Source organism: Passer domesticus, chromosome 7 (assembly GCF_036417665.1).
Source record: "Passer domesticus isolate bPasDom1 chromosome 7, bPasDom1.hap1, whole genome shotgun sequence".
Taxonomy (NCBI): domain Eukaryota; kingdom Metazoa; phylum Chordata; class Aves; order Passeriformes; family Passeridae; genus Passer; species Passer domesticus.
This window is the reverse complement of record NC_087480.1, coordinates 8908539-8927291: the sequence shown is the minus strand read 5'-3', so window position 1 is coordinate 8927291 and position 18753 is coordinate 8908539. Positions and strand designations below refer to the sequence as shown.

General features: G+C 51.5%; 4 protein-coding genes and 1 non-coding gene across 5 annotated transcripts; 3 read left to right on the top strand and 2 right to left on the bottom strand.

Annotated features, from left to right (window-relative positions):
- Positions 1-21: 21 nt before the first annotated feature.
- NDUFA1 (NADH:ubiquinone oxidoreductase subunit A1) lies at positions 22-880 on the bottom strand. The gene is made up of 3 exons (XM_064426777.1): positions 647-880; positions 381-470; positions 22-106 (listed from the first exon to the last, which is right to left on the bottom strand). The coding sequence occupies exons 1-3, from the start codon at positions 746-748 to the stop codon at positions 86-88; spliced, it is 213 nt and encodes a 70-aa protein (XP_064282847.1). The 5' UTR covers positions 749-880; the 3' UTR covers positions 22-85.
- Positions 881-924: 44 nt separating this feature from the next.
- On the top strand, positions 925-7855 carry UPF3B (UPF3B regulator of nonsense mediated mRNA decay). The gene is made up of 10 exons (XM_064426773.1): positions 925-1338; positions 1927-2033; positions 2146-2252; positions 3013-3111; positions 3458-3568; positions 4235-4278; positions 4853-5041; positions 5539-5690; positions 6397-6709; positions 7545-7855. Exons 1-10 carry the CDS (start codon positions 940-942, stop codon positions 7689-7691), a joined length of 1668 nt encoding a protein of 555 aa, XP_064282843.1. The 5' UTR covers positions 925-939; the 3' UTR covers positions 7692-7855.
- Positions 7856-8629: 774 nt separating this feature from the next.
- RPL39 (ribosomal protein L39) lies at positions 8630-10551 on the top strand. The gene is made up of 3 exons (XM_064426778.1): positions 8630-8765; positions 8974-9077; positions 10252-10551. The coding sequence occupies exons 1-3, from the start codon at positions 8763-8765 to the stop codon at positions 10298-10300; spliced, it is 156 nt and encodes a 51-aa protein (XP_064282848.1). The 5' UTR covers positions 8630-8762; the 3' UTR covers positions 10301-10551.
- On the top strand, positions 9999-10130 carry LOC135305534 (small nucleolar RNA SNORA69). Its single transcript, XR_010366653.1, has one exon. It is a non-coding gene; the product is annotated as a small nucleolar RNA SNORA69 (small nucleolar RNA).
- A 2564-nt stretch (positions 10552-13115) lies between the features above and the next one.
- On the bottom strand, positions 13116-16667 carry SOWAHD (sosondowah ankyrin repeat domain family member D). Its single transcript, XM_064426768.1, has one exon. The coding sequence runs from the start codon at positions 15614-15616 to the stop codon at positions 14606-14608; it is 1011 nt and encodes a 336-aa protein (XP_064282838.1). The 5' UTR covers positions 15617-16667; the 3' UTR covers positions 13116-14605.
- Positions 16668-18753: the final 2086 nt, after the last annotated feature.

Below are 18753 nucleotides of genomic sequence, written 5' to 3'. Positions count from 1 at the left end.
AACACAAATACAAGGGCCAAACACATGTATAGCTTTATTTAAACCATTTTCTATAGATACATGAATTTTTCAAAGCGTCGACACCTTAGTTTATGTTCTCCAGACCCTGAAAAAGAAAAAATAACAGCTATATTTGTGTCATTCTTGCTACTAATGTGCAACACAGCATATCTGAAAATGCAGATTTTCAAACTGCATTTAATTACCCAGGTCTTAATTAGAACAAAGTTAAAATGCACATCCCCAGAGGCAGGCACCGAGTGAGATCTGACAAGAGCAGCCAGTGCCCACCTCAGCGGCCACGCCAGGGCTCGGGGAGGGGGGAGCAGCCCCGGGGTCCCGCTTCCCCCGGCGGAACCTGCCCAGCGCCCCCGACCTGCCTTGGACACGTAGTGCTTGTTGACACCCGACAGCCGCCGGTCCCTTTCCAGCAGGGTCCACTCGTAGGGATAGCGGGCGATCCTCTTCTCCTGCGGGCACAGCACGGCCTGTTAGGCCTGGGGCTCCCGAGGGAAGGCGGGGCGAGGGGAGCCCCGGGAGGAGGGGACCCCAGAGGGAGGCAGGGCACGGGGGATCAGGGCGGCCCCGGCGGGGACGCGGAGCCTCAGGGCGCGGGCCCCGGGACCCGCCCCCGCCCCGCGCTGACCTTGCCGCCGTGACACAAGCGGTGCATGAAGACGGTGGCCATGCCGGGGATGCTGAGGCAGACGCCCATGATGGCCATGCCGGGCAGGATCTCGTACCACATCCCGCCGGGGCCGGTGCCGGTGCTGCCGTCGGTGTCGGTGTCGGTGTCGGTGCCCAGTGCCGGGCACTCCCGGCCTGCCCCGCGCCCTTCCCGGCCTGCCCCGCGCCCCTCACAGCCTGGCGGGCCCGGGCGGGCAGCGGGAGCGACAGCGCCGCCGGGGAACAGTCCCTGGCAGGAAATGAGACCGTGCCATGTCCGTGTCCGTGTCCCAGCTCGCCCGACACCGCTCCCGGTCCCGGTCGCTGACCCCACCGGGATCGGCGGCGGCGGGCGCGGTGCACGCTGGGGATGGTAGTCCGGCGGAGGCAGCGGCGCCTTTAAGGCGCAGTCTCGCGAGAGGCGGCGGTCGTTGGGTGCGCGCGGCGCAGCCCGGGCCCGGAGTCAGGATCGGGATCGGGATCGGGATCGGGATGAAGGAGGACAAGGAGAACGCCAGGCCCAAGGAGCGGCGCGGCGCCTCCGCCGGGCCCGGCGTTCTGCTGGCCGCGGCACCAGGCTCGGGCCCCGCCGCCGGCACGGACGGCAGAGCCGGCGCCGCCGAGCTCGATCGCCTGGAGCGGCCCAAGGACAAGAAGGAGACGCTCAGCAAGGTGGGGCCTGCGCGCCGCCGTGCCCGGTAACGGGGCTCCCCCTGTGTGACGGGCCCTCCCCCCGGTAACGGGGCTCCCCTGTGTGACGGGCCCTGCCCCCGGTAACGGGGCTCCCCTGTGTGACGGGCCCTGCCCCCGGTAACGGGGCTCCCCCTGTGTGACGGGCCCTCCCCCCGGTAACGGGGCTCCCCTGTGTGCCGGGCCCTGCCCCCGGTAACGGGGCTCCCCCTGTGTGACGGGCCCTCCCCCCGGTAACGGGGCTCCCCTGTGTGACGGGCCCTCCCCCCGGTAACGGGGCTCCCCTGTGTGACGGGATCTGCCCCCGGTAACGGGGCTCCCCTGTGTGACGGGCCCTGCCCCCGGTAACGGGGCTCCCCCTGTGTGACGGGCCCTCCCCCCGGTAACGGGGCTCCCCTGTGTAACGGGACCTGCCCCCCGGTAACGGGGCTCCCCTGTGTGACGGGCCCTGCCCCGCTGACGGGCCGCTCGCGGGGCCCTGCCGGGCCGGGCCGGGACGGGACGGGCGGCTCGGGGATGCCCCGTGCCCGGCGCCGCCCCGCGCTGAGCGCCGCTCCTGCCGTGCCGCAGGTGGTGATCCGCCGGCTGCCGCCCAGCCTGACCAAGGAGCAGCTGGAGGAGCACCTGCAGCCTCTGCCCGAGCACGACTACTTCGAGTTCTTCGCGAACGACTCCAGGTACGGCCGCCGGGCCGGGCCGGGCGTTCCCGGGAGCCGCCGCTGCCGCCAGCCCGGCCCCGGCGGCGCCGCCGCCTCGTCAGCCCGGCGCTCTCGGTTTGTGTCTCTGCAGCTTGTACCCGCACATGTTCTCGAGAGCCTACATCAACTTCAAGAACCAGGAAGACATAGTCCTCTTCAGGGATCGCTTCGACGGCTACGTTTTTGTGGATCACAAAGGTCAGCGAACGGCACGCGATGGGCGTTGCTGCTTCCCTGCTGGCTGTGCTGTGTGCTGGCTGATTTTGGAGGGGTAGATGTGAGCAGCCACGTCTGACTTGTGTGGGTTTAGTGCCTCAAAAACAGTTCCAATACCTCTAGAAATATGTACATATCTAGATCCGGTAACATTTATAGAAATATGTACATATATAGATCCAGTAACATCTAAGTCCTTTAAATGAGCTGGCTTGCAGTGTAACTGCACTCTGTGTTTGCCATGCCCAGCTGGATTTGTGCAGCTATAAATGTGGTGTTCTTGTCAGAAGATAAAGGTTTAAAGCCTGCTTGTCATGCTTTGCATTCTACAGTGTTTTGTCGGAAGTTGAGATTTGCCTCAGTTGCATTAATTTAAAATATTCTTTCTTGCACAATGAACACAGGGCCTGTAGGATGAGGCCCTTGCATGGTGTGGTGCCACTGAGGTGGCAGAACTGACAGTCATGGGCAGTCTTAAATCTAGTATGTCCTTCTTGTCAGCCTGTGAATTTGCTGGTTTGTTAGTATTGTGAGAGTGTTAAGGTCATGAATTCTGCTGTCTGTAGAGTGGTTTTTTTATTAAATGGTTTCCAAATACAATAATTTTTTAATGCTGTGTAAGCAGTCTCTTCTAGTGTTGCATATTTCTTGTGAGGCTTACCTTTCTGCTTTAGCTATGGGAAATATAATCTATTTTATATCTGTTTCATCTTTATTTTAATGTATTTTTTTCTCTTAACAGGTCAGGAATATGCTGCCATAGTTGAGTTTGCACCTTTCCAAAAAGCTGCAAAAAAGAAGAGCAAGAAAAAGGATGCCAAAACTGGAACTATTGAAGATGGTATAACAGAGAGCTAGTTTGTTTTTGCATGTGTAGACTTGAAACTCTTAGCAGTAATTTGAATGTAATGTTTGTACTGTGACACTGCAGTTCCACCAATAGGATGTTTGCTTAATTGTATGTGGAGTTTATGAGCACTGCTTTGTCAGCTAGGAATCTATTAAACATGATTGTCCCAGACAAACATAGTAAAGCAGCTCATTTGAGAGCTGCTAGCTTATGAAAAGGTGGCATATAACCAACCCAGCTTCAGTGAATGTAACTGAGCAGTGCATGATGCAGACACTTTTCATGCTACAGTATCTCTTCTTGTTTCCCCCCCTTTTTTCCCTTCTCTTCTGTGCAGATCCAGAATACAAGAAGTTTTTGGAAAGTTACAGTGCAGATGATGAAAAATTAACCTCCACTCCTGAAACTTTGTTGGAGGAAATAGAGGCAAGAAACAAAGAGCTAATAGGTATGGAAATCTGTGTACTATAGTTATATTTTCCTAGATCACAAAGAAACAAATATGTTTTGTAATTTGAAGCTCAGCCTGGAGGAGACTGAATTCTTTTGTACTATTTGTTAAACATTTAGGCTAATATTATTGTGTGTTTTGTTTTGTTCCCATGCTCTAAATTCTTCTGTAGGTGTAGGTTTTAGATGACAAAGTTCCTTCCCGTTGCAGATGTTTGTTAGCCAGACCAGGCTGTGGAGTGCTGCATTTCAGTGAGATGCAGTGGTGTTTAATGCACAGTGCTGTGATCAGTGATGTTCCATGCAGGCACAAGTTTAGAGGTAGTGTAGTTGGGTGAAATACCACCATAAAATGACCAGGCTGTTCTTTTTAAGTATCTTACAGGGGTCTCTTTAAAAATGAGAGTGTCTGGGAAAAGCCTAATGCAGACTGAATGTAGAGATAGGTGTAATGGATATCCTATTAATATCCTAAAGAAGTTTATAGAATCCTAATAGTTGCCACTGTTTGGAGATAGGTTTGGAATATTTGTTTCACTGCTGTGTTGCTATATGAGAGGCAGGGGAATGTGTAAAGCTGCTTCACTTCATATAGAGCTCTGTTGCAGGTTTTGCAGTATTGGGTAAGTCAAGATACTTACATTTGTTTTTATCTATTCTCCAGCTAAAAAGACTACTCCTTTATTGAACTTCTTGAAAAATAAACAGGTAAGACTTACCTCCAGAATTTTCTTGTTGTTGCAAGTACAGTTTGCTCATTGTATGTTGATATATTTCTGCCCTTCCTTTTGAAGAAGGAGCTTTTGACCCAAACTATCAGCTTCTGGTTCATATATTTTAAAGGAGTAGAGTGTTGGATTGGTGGTGCTTTGTGTACATCTGGTCACAGCAAAATGCCTCTTTTTGCACTGACAAAACAGATTTCATTTTAGTGCTTCCATTTTTAGTGCGGTATGGCTGAGGTCCTTGTAGATGATCTTTCTCCTGGCACATAATGTTATTTTAACTTCTTGCAATGGCGATAATCAGAAGTGGGGCAAATTTAATTAAAATTTGAATGATAGAGGCTGAGGCCAGTGATGTATTTGAGTTTTCTAAGACAGTACAAATTAAGGCTTATAAGTAAAATAAATACTGCTACAACAGGTTCACAACTGCTGTTTGGGTTCACAACAACAGAGATGACAGGACTTTTATTTATTTTATAGTAGAGGCAGCTTTGAGCTTAAAGAGATGTTTTCTGGTGTGGAGAGACACTTTCTCTTTGTTTTTACATACACAGAGACTGAGAGAAGAAAAAAGAGAGGAGAGAAGGAGGAGAGAATTAGAAAGAAAAAGACAAAGAGAAGAAGAAAGAAGAAAATGGAAAGAAGAGGAGAGAAGGAAGAGAAAAGAAGCAGAAAAATTGAAGAAAGTAGACAGATGCCCAGAAAAAGAAAGAGACAGATCAAAAGAAGAACCAAAGATTAAGGTCTAGAACAGTTCTTTATTATAAACTGTTACACTCCCTTTCCCCTATTATTTGTATATCAGTCTCAAAATGTACTTTGAGTATTGTGTAAAGAATCATAGGAGTTTGGTGTTAGTAAATGACCAATTTTTTTTGTAATATTCAGTAGTAGGCATTGTAAAAGTTTACATGCTGTAATGTTTCATAGTAATATTTAAAGTTTTTGTCATGTGACTGTTGTACATGCTGCGGTAAACAGGATTGTGAATTCACTATGGAATGGAGACTATTTTTAAGCTTTCTAAAACAGCCTGGTTTAGGAGAAAAACCCTAGTCTGCTGTGTGAATTATAAGCTTACTCATACACTCCAGCTTTTAGAAATACTGTGATTTGCAGTAATGTTTCTTTAATGTTTACTTCTTACTGGACTCTGGTTCCTTTGATGCAATTTCGGTGTTGTGCCAGACAATATGTGTTAGAGTGAGCTTTTTAGTTGAGACTTCTGTTTTCTTTGTAGCTACTTAAGAAGCCTGAAAAAGATGAAAAAGACTTGGAGAGAAAAGAAAAATCCAAGAAACTGGAAAGAGAGACTCTGAGGGAGGAAAAAAATGCGAGTAGTGCATCTGCCAAACGATCTGATGGGGAGACAAAAGAAGAGAAGGCAAAAAAGTATTCTAGTACTTGCTATAAATATATATGTATCTATAACTTGTTTCCTGATTGTACTGAGGCTTAGGCTGCTCTGCCATGACCATGTTTTGAAATTCCTTTCAAATGCTTTTTCTCATATAAGGCATGAGCTGTGTTCTCTGTGCCAATGCACATCCCCATGATTACAGAAAGCTCTGTGAATTACCTGGAAATTCTTCATTAGTGGACAGATTTTAATATTTTTACAACTCATTATAGGAACTCCACTAAGGAAGCCCATATCTAGGTGAATGCAGCAGGCTGTTAGCACTGTCCTTGCAGTTATTATGACCATGGCAAGAGGAGAGGTGTTCTCCAGTTACCAGTCCCTCTAAGTCTTGTAAAAAGTCAAAGTGGAAATGTAATTCTCAACAGCTCCGTGATCTGTTTGAGGTTCAGTTCTGCCATGTGAGAAATACAGATAAGACAGACAAACTCAGATGGTTTTTTTTTCAAAGCCAGAAGAGACTCAGCCAGCTATGCCAGTAGGAGGCTGGGAAGCTCTAGTGGTCAGTGTCCTCTCTGGCTGCCATGCATGACTTGGGCTGTCACAGCCTCCCAAGAGCTCCATAGTACCTGCCAGTGTGTCATCTTCCTATTGCACATTTACACCACTATTACATTGATCTCCCAGCTCTGTTTGATGAATCTTTTGAGCTTAATTTTCAGTTTTGTTTTCATACAGATCAGAAGATGAGTGTGTAAAGGACTACAGGGACCGAGATAGAGATTTTGACAGAGACAGAGAATATGAGAGAGCACAGAGAGAGAAGCTGAGACGGCAAGAAGAGGAGCGTCGGAGGCAGAAAGAGCGCTATGAGAAAGAGAAGGTTTTTAGAAGAAAAGAGGAAGATGTGAAAAAGGAGAGAGACTTGCTCAGAGAAAAGGGAAAGAAAAGTGATCTTACAGACTTTACCAGCAGCATGGACAAATCTGAGAAAGTAACCAAAGACGATAAAAAAGAGGATACAGTTAAGAGGGATCGTATCAGAAACAAGGTGCTGGATTTCTTTAAATTCATGTGTTGATTCACAGGGATCTGTGGTTTTTAGGATAAAAGCATTTCAAGGAGAGAACCATGTGGTTTCTCTGTTGAAACTTCTCCCTGTTGTGCAACAAACTCTGCCATTGCTAGAAATTTCCACTAAAATTAGCTTAACAGTGGTATTTATTGTCACTGTGTAAGAACTAATCCAAGAAAACATGGGCTAAATTGTAAGACACTGATCCTTTTTATTTGCTGACTTGTCCCATAGGCTGTCTCTTTAAGGTGTTGGTAGAGTATCAGTAATCTCTTTGTGTCTGCTGATCTTATGATGCCTGGAAAAGCATCTCAGTGTGGGAGTGTGATTAAACAGGTTCCTTAAAATAGGAAACTGCAACTTGCAGAATATGACACGTGCTCTAGGCTCAAGAAATAATGTCTTGAGTGTAATTTTATGTACTCTACAAAATGTGGTTTTGCACTATCTGTGTGCCTGTTTTCTGTATCGCTTAAGGCATTGTCAGGTACAAATGAAACAAACTCAAGGTTTTGAAACTTTGAAGTTGGCCTCTCTTCTGAGAGGATGTGAGCTGAATTCAACAGGAAACTCGTTGCAAATAACCTCAACTATGAGCAGTGTTCATTGTGGTTTGAACAGGGATGTTGCTTTATAACAGAGACAGCCTTGATTTGGGACAATTGAAGTTACTTTGCCACCACTGTGGAATAATTGAACTTAGCCTGAAAAGTTTGAATTTGAGCCATTTCTAATACCATAGAAATGATGCCATAATAACCCCGAGAGCAGGGAGTTATGAAGGAATCTAACCAGTTTTGGTTTATTTCAGGATCGCCCAGCAATGCAGCTGTACCAGCCCGGAGCGCGAAGCCGGAGCAGATTGTGTCAGTATGAAGACAGTGCTGCAAAGCCCCCAGATCAGGCAGTGGATAAGAAACAAGAGGGTGAGACCAGTCACACGAAGGAAGAGGAGTGACTGATGTGGCAGCCTTATGTGTTCTGACTGTCTGTGCAGCCAAAGAGCATGTACTACTACGCAATCCAGAAGTGCCTTCGGAGCGAAAAAGGAACAAAGGAAGAAAAGGGGGCATTGTGCTGTTGGATGTTTCTGGTTAAAGAACCTCAGTTGTAGATTCCAAATTTGAAATGTGTTCTCATTGTAGTATTTTCAGTTATTTGAACTTATTTTCCCAGCATCTAACTACAGCAGAGAAGAGAATCTTTGCGAAATTGAAAGACTTTATGGCCTTAAGTTTGATAATAAACCAGTTGTGGTCAGGAGGGAATGACACCTGGATCAAAAGCCAGAGCTCTACTCTAAGGCAATTAGAGCCAGTGTTGGATGCACTTAAGCAGAGCAAGCTTGGAGTTGCCTGGAGTTCACACAGGTGTTGCTGTGTTGTGTGGTGCTCCTGCGTGAGGCAGTGGAAGCTGAGGTGTGTCAGTCTAGCACTGAGCCACGTACACAGGCTGGGGCTGTTGAGGTGCCAGTGGATAGGAGCCTTTTGGCACACAGGGAGCAGAACATCTGGCAGTGCCGTGACCGTGTTAGGGAGGGAGAGACCGTCCTCTTCAGTGGTTCTCTGGATAAAGTAACTTAAGTTGGAGTGTATGAATAAGCTGGCTTAATAGTTGAATATGACTTGATAAATTCTCATGTAAAGTCTCCCTACATTGAAATGTTTATTTTTAATCAAATGTAGCTGGTTTGGGCATCCTGTTCTTTTCCAGCATCTTCCCTTCACTCAAGTCTGAAATGTTTCTGACCTCCTGCCCTGTCGGAACTGCTTCCTCTTCCCTCATAACTTGAAGCATTGTTTTACAGCCCAGAACGAGACTCCGCCAGTAGCAGGCCCTCCCAAGCTAGCGAACTTTAGCCATAGCTGTTTTTTGTACTAAACCCAATAAACTCGCACAAACTCGCTCCCCGCCGCCGTTCCTCCTGCGCGGGGCCGCCGGGCCGCCAGGGGGCGCTGCGCCCGCCGCCCCGCCCCTTTTCCGCCGCCTCGGCCGCCGCCATCGCCGGGACGCCGCGCCGCTCCGCGCCATGGTGAGCCATCCGCGGCCATCCGCGCCCTCCCGCCGCGCCCCGAGCCCTCTCCCCGCGGCCGCCGCGCTCGGGGGTCCTGGCGGGCGGGCGGCGGGGCGGAGCGGCCCGAGGGAGCGGGGGGGAGCCGGGCGCGGCGTTCCCGGCGGGCCGCGGCCTGGCGGGGCCGTGCCGGGGCGGGGGAGGCACTGACCGCTGCGCTCTCTTGCAGTCGTCGCACAAGACGTTCAAGATCAAACGCTTCCTCGCCAAGAAGCAGAAGCAGAACCGGCCCATCCCGCAGTGGATTCGCATGAAAACCGGCAATAAGATCAGGTAGCGAGCTCGGCCGGTGCGCTGTGAGGAGCTGCGGGCCCGGTGCGGCGGTACGGGCCGCGGCGGGGCTGGTGCCGTTTGTGCCGCCGCAGCGCAGCCTTGTGCCCGTGGGGGCCGTGCGGGGGCGGCAGGGCAGCGAGGCTTCCGTGCCGTTTTTTCTGTAGTGGTTTTGCATCCGCGCTCTGCAAGCGTCCACAGCGTTTAGCAGTGGTACATGTAAAGTGAAAACCTGAACTGTACGTGTGGATGATTTATTCCAGATTTTGTTCTCTGTTCCTGACGTTCCCCTTCCCAATGCCTGTCTTCTCTCTTAGCTTTTCAAGGAATGGTTCCTGAGCATGGGTGCTCTGAGGTTCAGGGAGCAAAGGAAGCAAGGGCTTGGATGTATGGGAAGTCAGATTGATAGTATGAGATGCTTGGCACCTGGCTGTAGAATTAATTCTCATAGTTCGTTGCTTTCCTGTTGTGTTTCTCGAGCATTGTGCTTAGGGAAATGCTGAGTGCTGTGACACAATGGGTGCACATGGGGAGTGCACAGGGCCGTGCCTGTCCAAGCCCTCTGGCTGAAAACTGCAGTATAGTTTTTTATCTCATACACTCCTTCATCTGGGCTTTTTAAGGCAACAGAACTGCCTCTTTTTGTCCTAAGCAGTGAGGAGAGCAGCAGCAGCATTGGCTGGCTCAGGCAGTGACCCAGCACAACACTGCTGGGTTCTGTTCCTGTAGCTGCTCCCACCTTGTTTCTAGGATCAGTGGTTTCTGCACTCAGCTGGATCCTTGTGTTCCACGTGCCAGGTCATAACTGGGTTCTGTTTCAGCTGAATTCAGTACTCTGAAATGCTTGACCCTGGGACAAGTCATGGATTCCGGTCTCCTGGCACTTGGGTAGCTGGGCCATGGGTTCTGTCCAAGCTTTGTGTTAAAGCAGGCTGCAATTGCAGCGCTTCCTGCTGTGGGAGTGCTGCCATTTTCCTGCTGAGAGCAACTCTGTTAACACTGTCTGTGCTTTCACCCACACCGTGGTGAAAGCATTTGTTCTTAACGTGGACATTTGTTCTTAACATGCTCACAAATTAATGTGCTTTAATGGAAGAGACTTTCCACGTGCTGTTCTGCTTTCATGTTTAACAAATGTGTGTGTACACGTTGCTAATTGACTCTGCTTTTGTCTTAGGTACAACTCCAAAAGGAGACACTGGAGGAGGACCAAGCTGGGCTTGTGAGAGAGACTGTCCCAGGAGCTCTAATGAACACTGGTCTTTGTGTGTCAGATCGATAACACCCTCGATTCCTTCTGTGGTGCTGGAGCACAGTCCCCAGTGTGGGGTTTTTATAAGCTGCTCTGGGATATTGATGTTATCTGGGAAAACCTTTGTATCTGAAACATGGAGACTGTGTTCTGTTAGTGTTCTCTCAGGCATCACCGTGAGCATTGAAACTGCACAGGCTCTCTAATAAATATGGACCTGAATGACTTTTGTTTTGAAAATTATTTCATATGTATATGATGGGATTGCACCTTGGCAGCTCTTCTCAGGCAGAGTAGGCTCTGTCTTCCATTTCAGACTATAAACCTTCAGGAGCAAAGTACCAATTTAAAAAAACAACTCAAAATCAGACCTGAAGAAAATCTCTTACAGAATGCAGTATTGTGGAGTGCAGTGCATAATGTCTGTGTACTCCCTATAATGTTAAATATAATGAGTTTTGGTGGGGAGTCTGTGTTGGTTTGATAAATCAACACCAACCACAAGTGCACCTTAGTATAAAACATTCTCAGCAGACAGGTAGAAATTTAAGATGGAGCTCAAAGGGAGAGTTTGCAGCTATTTAAAAAAGGGGGGAGGGAAAAGGGGATTAAGGGTCTGTGGGCACTCTGGCACTCCAGCTCCCCTGTGCTGGTGTTCTCTGCTGGGGCCTGTGAAATCAGTTCACTGCAGGGAGGTGGAGGAGGAGCTGTGGCTCTGCACCCAGTCCTTTCTGTTCCCAGCTCTGGTCAGCAGGAAATCCCTGCTGGAGCGAGCCTGTTCTGGGCTGTGGCCAAGCCCATCCTGACACAGGGCTGCCCAGGTGCTGCTTCATTCCTGGGCTCAGCCTCAGTCATGGGTCTGTTCCTGAGAGGCAGCTTCCTGATCAGGCTGCCAGACCTTCTGTGTTGCTGCTTTTCACACTGGAGGTAAATAGATTTATCTCCTTTGTATTGCAACTCGGAGCAAATAACGCTGGGTACAGCATGTGCCAAACAGGTAAATGCTAAGAAACACATCTCACTCAGGGCATGAGCTCTCCTTCCTAAGGTGTGCTGAGGTTCTGTAAGCCAGGGTGAGCAAGGCTGGGATTTGTACCGGCTTCAGGATACTTCAGAGGTATCCTCCAGCTCCTTATCCTGTCTGGTTAGAGTCTGGACTCATCATCAGTAAGTCACTGCAGCAGGAAAGCAGCAAACAGCATTGCCAGAGGTGTTTGAACAGAGCCTCGCGTGCTGCAGCCACTTTGAGCTCACTGGTTTTTAAAGCTCTTCTGCACTCTTTGGAGGGAGTGTTCAGGAAATAACAGCACTGCTGAGGACTGGAGTTCTGCTTTGGCATCCAGCTTACCTCCTCCAGCCTCTCCCCATCGCTGCTGGCAGGCAAAGCTGCTCATAGAGTTTCTCTGTAATTGTGTCTATGGGGATCTGGCTGAGGAGGAAAACAGCAATTTTATGGACTTGAGAAGGGAAAGAGGCAGTTTTTTCCATGGCATTTGTAGGAAAACTTTCCTAAGCAACAGATTGGACAATTTATTACCATTTATTAGAAAGTCTCCCTGTTACTATCATGACTAATATTTTTATTAGATGGAAGTAGCTTCTACTAAGGAACTGTTTTGGAAAATGACTCCTTATATTATTTTCCCTATTTGACTGAATCTGCTTTTTAAGCTGGACATTAAGGGATAACACAAAGTAAATTTAGTACTAATTAAACTTGGGTTAAACTCAATCCTCTGCAGAACCTTAACCAAACAAATACCTCTGGGTTTGAATGTTTTCAGTTGTCTGTGGCAGCTCTCTTTGCTTTCTCCCAGTGAGAGGGTTCAGGAATCTCTGCAGAACTGGGCTAACACATAATAACTGAGACATCAACAGAAGCTTTAAAGAAAAAACATTTGGATACTCTAGTCCATTGATTTTTGTGGATATGTTTTGTTTTCTGAGTGAAAAGCAAAGTTAGAGCTGATTGTGTACTTGAGGAATATTTTTCTAAACATGTCTCTGTATCCAAATCCACTGCCTTTCTGTAGGTATGAAAATGAACCAAGTGAGACAAAGGGGTGGGTCACTGGAAGGAAATCTTTACTTTTGCTCAGTGGAAAGGGACCCGCCCAGGGCAGGGGGTGACATGGTGAGGATGTTGTGACACATCTAGAGAAGCAGACTTCTGGTTCTGCTCTGAAGTCCCCACCTAATTTGTCTCTGCCCAGAATACTGGGTCAAACCCACGACCAAAAGATGAGGGCAAAAGCTATCTCTAGAGGGTTTTGATTATCTCTCAAGAGGAGGTAACAACTGAAAATCATTTTCTCATATTTAGGTGCAACATTTGTCAGTCAAATTTTACTTTCAAGTGGAACATTTAAGTCCATGTTTCCGGGTGGAGCATGACTAAGCCACAGGTACTATTGCCAAGGAAATGGCTCCTTCAAGGAAATTCTCAATTCCACTGTTTACCCCGTGCCTTACTCAGAGGAGGATGTAAGAGCCATCCTGTGCCCCTTCCCTGACCCCTATAAAAAGGTGACAAAAGACTAATAGGTAAAATGAATATTTTGTCAGTCCTGTCTTATCAACAGCACTTTGGTTGGAAGTGAACTTCACACCAGTGCTGTTCATGGAGTTTGTGCTGGCATGAGCAGACTTGTGAGGAGCCAGCCTGCTCTCCCATGGCACGGACGTGGCCACAGCAGCTCCAGGAGCTGCATTGCCAACATCTTCAATCTATTAGAGCTAAAGCATTACAAGACTGTTGTAGATCAGGCATTAAATCTAGTTCTAGTGCGTTTTGTATGTATCTGCTGCTGTCCTTAGGGATTAAAAAGATGTCCAGATACATCTACATATCCACCCAGGCACCTGGACTGGGCATTATCCAGTCACTGGATCTCTGTGCACTTATGTGGAGGCTGCTCTTCCACATGTCATTACTGCAGACTGGGTTATTTGATGTCCAAGCAGTCTGAATATAACTGGAGTTTGCTCAGGATCTGTGAAACCCCCCAGCTCTAGTTCCCCAAAGGAAGTTACCTGTGTGTCTTTCTGCATCAAGATGCAAATGAACTTGTGTAGCCAGGCCAGATCACCCTGAGTCCCTCCGTCACCCCTGCAGGCCCCCTGAAAGGCAGCTGGACAGAAAACCACAACTGCCCTCCTAAAGGAGTTGTCCCTGCAAGGGCTGCCCTGGGGAACAGAAACTCCCCAGTTCCTGTCTGAGAATCACTTCTCAAACAGGGCTGCTATTTCAGGGTGTAGGAATAGTCTCATGCTGATGAGAAACAGGAAGGGGCTGTTGTTTTTCTGAAGATATTTTGAAGCAGTACTGGTCTTTGAGAATGTAAGAAGTAAGTTGAAATCATCAGGGCAGAACACTTGGTGAACAAAACACAAACAGGTGAGCAGAAGCTTTGCCCTTTTAATGCAGTGACTGAGACATACACACACTGTTATGCTGCTGCAGCAATGTTCATCATTTTCATTTTTGAGCATGACCTCAGTAGCAATAAAAATAATCTCACAGCCTTCACATACCTTTTCCACAGTTTCTGAGAATGAATCATCTTTCCAGAGCTGTTGCTGAACTCTAATCCCCACAGGAGCCACCACGTGCTGCCCCCCTTGTGTCTTTCCTTTGCTCTGGCCCCCATTCCTAATGAGACTGAGCATTTCAGGCTTCCTGGGATGGGGATCTCAAGGGAAGGACTGCCAGTGTGAGTTGTTTTGCATTCAGAAAGACTTCTCTTGTCCTGGACTTTTCTGACAAGCAGGGCCCTTAGTTCTTACTCTACTGAGAATCAGCTTTATAATCAGCTGTCATAAACAAAGATGAACCCAGAGAAGGTGCATATGGCAGAGATCGGGAGATCTCGGGGAGCTGGAAGGCGTTTGCAGCCTGAGATCCACACGTGGTGGGTCAGCATCCTCCTGTGGGCACGCAGGGGGTTGGAGCAGCCCCCCACAGCAGAGCTGACACTTGAGCCCCAAACACGGGGCATCCCAGTCTGCTGGGATGCAGCAAGGAGTCCCCATCCACGGGGGCAGGGGGCACAACCCCCTCTGCAGACAGGCAGTTTTTTGGAAGGGCTGTCCCAAGGTACTGCTCCCAATGGCCATGGTGCTCCACACACACACTGGAACAGCCCCAAAAGACCACAAGACCCAGGGTGGCCATGGTCCCTCACTTGGCCAGGATTTTGAGCAGCCAAGTTCCCAGGTCCCTGCAGGCTTTTCCAGCTGCTATCCAGCATGGGTTAAGCGGTGAATGGAGCCAGGAGCTTCAGCGCTCCTGGAAGAAAGCAAAGGCCTGTCTAACAAAGCCTCGCAGGGTCGACAGGCCCCAGGAGTGCTGGGCTTTTCCCTCAGCCCCAGAGTCCACAGAGTCCTGCCCTGCCCCAGCCTCTCCGGATGACTTACAGTTGTTGTTGGTGTTGTGAGAGTGCAGCTGGACCAAGTCCTCCTCCAAGGCCCCTGCCAGCTCCTTGAGGTCCCTGGAGGTGCCTGCTGGCAGGTACTGCCAAGCCTTGCGCCCGTTGTGGTCCCTGCAGGTGGTGTCTGCCCCGTAAGCTCCCACCAGCACCTTGATGAGCACCTCGTGTCCCTGCAAGGCAGCCAGGTGCAAAGGGGTGAGCCCGCCGCTGGCTGTGGGGATGTTCATGTTGACAGGGTAGCCTTTCTTCTGGGCGTGGGAGATGACCTGGATGAAGCTCTCATGGTGGCCGTGCTTGGCAAGCCAGTGGAGAGCGGTGAAGCCTGTCACAAAGTCTCTCCTGGTCAGCAGGCTGGGATCCAGGTCCAGCAGCTTGATGATGCTGTCCGCATCGCCCTCGGCCACCGTCAGCAGCCAGGCGTGCTCCAGGGGGTCGAGGACAAGCGGCAGCAGATCGGGGCTCTGCTCAGGCTTCTGCTCGTGGTGCAGCCCTGCAGGGAGACTGCTGCTGCTGGATGTCTTCTGGGCAGTGGCAAACCGCATGGTGCTGCCAGGGCTGTTGCTCTGCAGGAGGATTTCCTTCAGCTCCCTCCTCCGGGTACTGCTGGGGCTACCGGAGAACCTGCCCGACGTCCTGCCCCAGCTCCCCAGGCTGTGCCTGCCCCAGTTGATGCTTTTGTTGGTGTCCATCTTCTGCAGCGTGTGGAAGCGCTCCCTGCTGCCCAGGGCGGCAGGCCAGAGGTGGGAGCCGCGGGCCGGGCCGCCCGCTCGGGGCTGGGCGGCATCCAGGAAGGAGAAGGGCCGGGAGATGCCAGCCAGCTTCTGCTGCGCCTCGCTCCGCTCCCGCTCCCGCCGGGCCATGGCGCTGCCTGTCGCAGGGCTGTCCCCGGCAGGGCACAGCTCACGCTGCCTGCGCTCACCGCGCTTCCCCTGCCGCCCCAGGCGAAGGAGGAACCGAGCCCGCCCGGCGGCAGGGCACGGCGGAACCGGGCGGCGCGGCTGACCTTTGGTCACGCTGTGGCCGTGGCTGCGGCGGGCTCTGCCCCGGCCGGCTCTGCCCCGGCCGGCACACACACGGGGAGCGCGGCCGGGCCCGCGGAGCCCGCGGCAACACGGGGAGAGTGCGGGGATACAGGGAATGTGCGGGAATACAGAGAGAGTGCGGGAATACAGAGAGAGTGTGGGAATAGAGGGAATGTGCGGGAATACAGGGAGGGTGTGGGAATACGGGGAAAGTGTGGGAATACAGGGAGGGTATGGGAATACAGGGAAGGTGAGGGAATACAAGGAGAGTGTGGGAATACAGGGTGCATGCGGGAATACAGGGAAAGTATGGAAATACAGGGATCATGCAGGAATACAGGGAGAGTTTGGGACTACATGGAGGGTGTAGGAATACAGGGAAAGCGTGCAAACACGGCGAAAGTGTGGCAATACAGGGAACGTGTGGGAATACAGGAAGGGAGCAGGAATACAGGGAACATGCAGGAATACAGGGAGGGTGTGGGAATACGGGGAAAGTGTGGGAATACAGGGAGGGTATGGGAATACAGGGAAGGTGAGGGAATACAAGGAGAGTGTGGGAATACAGGGTGCATGCGGGAATACAGGGAAAGTATGGAAATACAGGGATCATGCAGGAATACAGGGAGAGTTTGGGACTACATGGAGGGTGTAGGAATACAGGGAAAGCGTGCAAACACGGGGAAAGTGTGGCAATACAGGGAACATGCGGGAATACAGGGAGGGTGCAGAGCAGCAGGACCGGACGCAGGCAGGGGGGTCCCGAGCAGCTCGGTGCTGACTGCTGACAGCAGTGCTGCACAGTGCTCCAGCAGAGACTGATGAACTGTATTGTCCCGCCTGAACAGCCTGGTTTGGCACTGCTGGCTCCGCTCAGCACCTGAAGTAGCCAAAGGTAAGAGCTGGCCAGACATAAACTGCTAACAAAGCACACTTGGAATTCAGCAGATGCGAGCAGAATGGAGATGATAAGGGCCAAGGAGACTATTCCAGGGGAATAAAGTAACATCAGGAGGCAGCCAGCCCAGCTGCAGTGAAACCCAGCAAGAAATCAAGATATGCCAACCAGAACTGAGTGATTGACTTGGACGGGGGATGAGTGTCAGGGTGTAACTGAGAGGTGTGAACTGGGGTAGGGGTTCCTCTCTGGAAGCACCAGCTTGAGCTGTAACCAAAGAACTAACAAAAGACTCACTGGAAACACTCACTTGAACCCAGAATCCTTGGCAGGGTCAGACCCTGTTACATTGTCTGGCGTGTGTAAATCCATGACACTGGTCCCAGGACACTTCCTCTGACCCCAGCAGCATGCCAAGGCTGTGTCACTGAAGCGATTGCCTTACAGCCCCCCTGGAACAGCCCCCAATGCTCCTCCTTGATGCTGTGCTCAGGAAGGCCCAGGTACTGCCCCAGGAGGCCACGTTCCAGCGGCTGGTGGGTTTCTCTGATGGAAGGGAAGCCCAGCCTGGGACACTGTTTGGCTCCTTGCCACTCAGTGTTGCATCCCACTGGGAATTTGGCCTTCCTCTCTTGCTGTGATCCCCTCTGTAGCACAGTCTATCTGTGGCATTGCTGGCAGCTGCAGCCACCAGTAGTCTGTACCCTAATTTTGTTAGGACTAATTCTTCTGCCCCAAAAGCTCCCAGTCCTCTTTCTCTCCAGAAGTTTCTTATCCATGACTTCTCTGACACCGTGGCTGAACTGTCACCAGGTGGTTTTGCAGCTGGTCAGGCAGCTAAAAGCCACAACAACCCCTTGAAGCCTTTTTCTTTGCCTTCCCTAAGCTTTAGCCCTGCTCTGACTTGCCCTGAGCTGGTTGTCAGCCTTGAGGGCCCTTGCCTTTTTCCAACCACTTGGACCAGTTTTTCTGGGATGTGTGGGGAGCTGGCATAATCTCAAACCCCAAACAACTGGCAGTGAAAGCATAATTGTCCCCTTGTTCCCTTTCTGGAGCTGCCTGATTTTGTCACTGGGTTTTGGTGGCTTCTGTGGGCTCAGGGAGGCAGAGAACTTGAACCACACAGCCATGAGATCCTGGTGAACACTTGGGTGGCATCTGGGCAAAACAAGAAAGGAAATAAGGAGTTGCTCTTGGGGAATGAAGGCACTAATGGTGCAAAGCAAGCCTCCCATTTAGGGCCACCGAGGTCATGCCTGCATTAGGGACTGGACACACAGGTGAGCTCTGACCACGATAAAACCAGGGTGACAACTTTGGGGACTTCACCCGCGAGTCCAGGGGCCAGGAAAGTTACTTTGGGGGAGGACTGAGTTTCCTTTGCCTCAGCCTCGTTTGGTGCTTGTGCTGCCATCGAACGAAGGGAAACCCAAGCGGCACCAGCTACAGCCTGGGAGCGGCGGCTGTGCGGGCAGCCGGGGGGAGCGGAGGAGCCGGCGGAGCACACCGGGCACAGCCGCGCTCAGCCGGGCGCCCGGGCGGGCCCGGACAGGGCAAGCCCAGGACATTCCGCCTGAAACAGCAGCTCATCTGCAGAGCCCGGGGGACCTGCACGGACCCAGACCGTGAACCCAGCTCAGCCTCGGCGCTGCACGGCTCGGCCCCGGCCCGGCCCGTGTGACCGCAGGGGCCGCAGGGCACCGGGACGGGGCCCCCTGGGCCTCCCTGAGGAGCAGGCGGCGGGGAACCCCTCCCCGCGCTGGGAGCGGGCAGGGCCGAGGGGCCGGGTGCCGCGGAGGCGGCGGGGCAGGGACCCGCCGGGCCGGACCGGGACCCGCCGGGCTAGGACAGGGACCCGCCGGGCCGGACCGGGACCCGCCGGGCTAGGACAGGGACCCGCCGGGCCGGACCGGGACCCGCCGGGCCAGGACCGGGACCCGCCGAGCCAGGACCGGGACCCGCGGCCGGAGCTCCGCGCCCACCCGGCCCCGCGAGCCGCCGCCCGAACCTCCGCCCGCCCCGCCCGCAGCCGGGCTGCACCATCGCGGGCTGCTGCGGGGAGGGTCCGGCGGCCCCG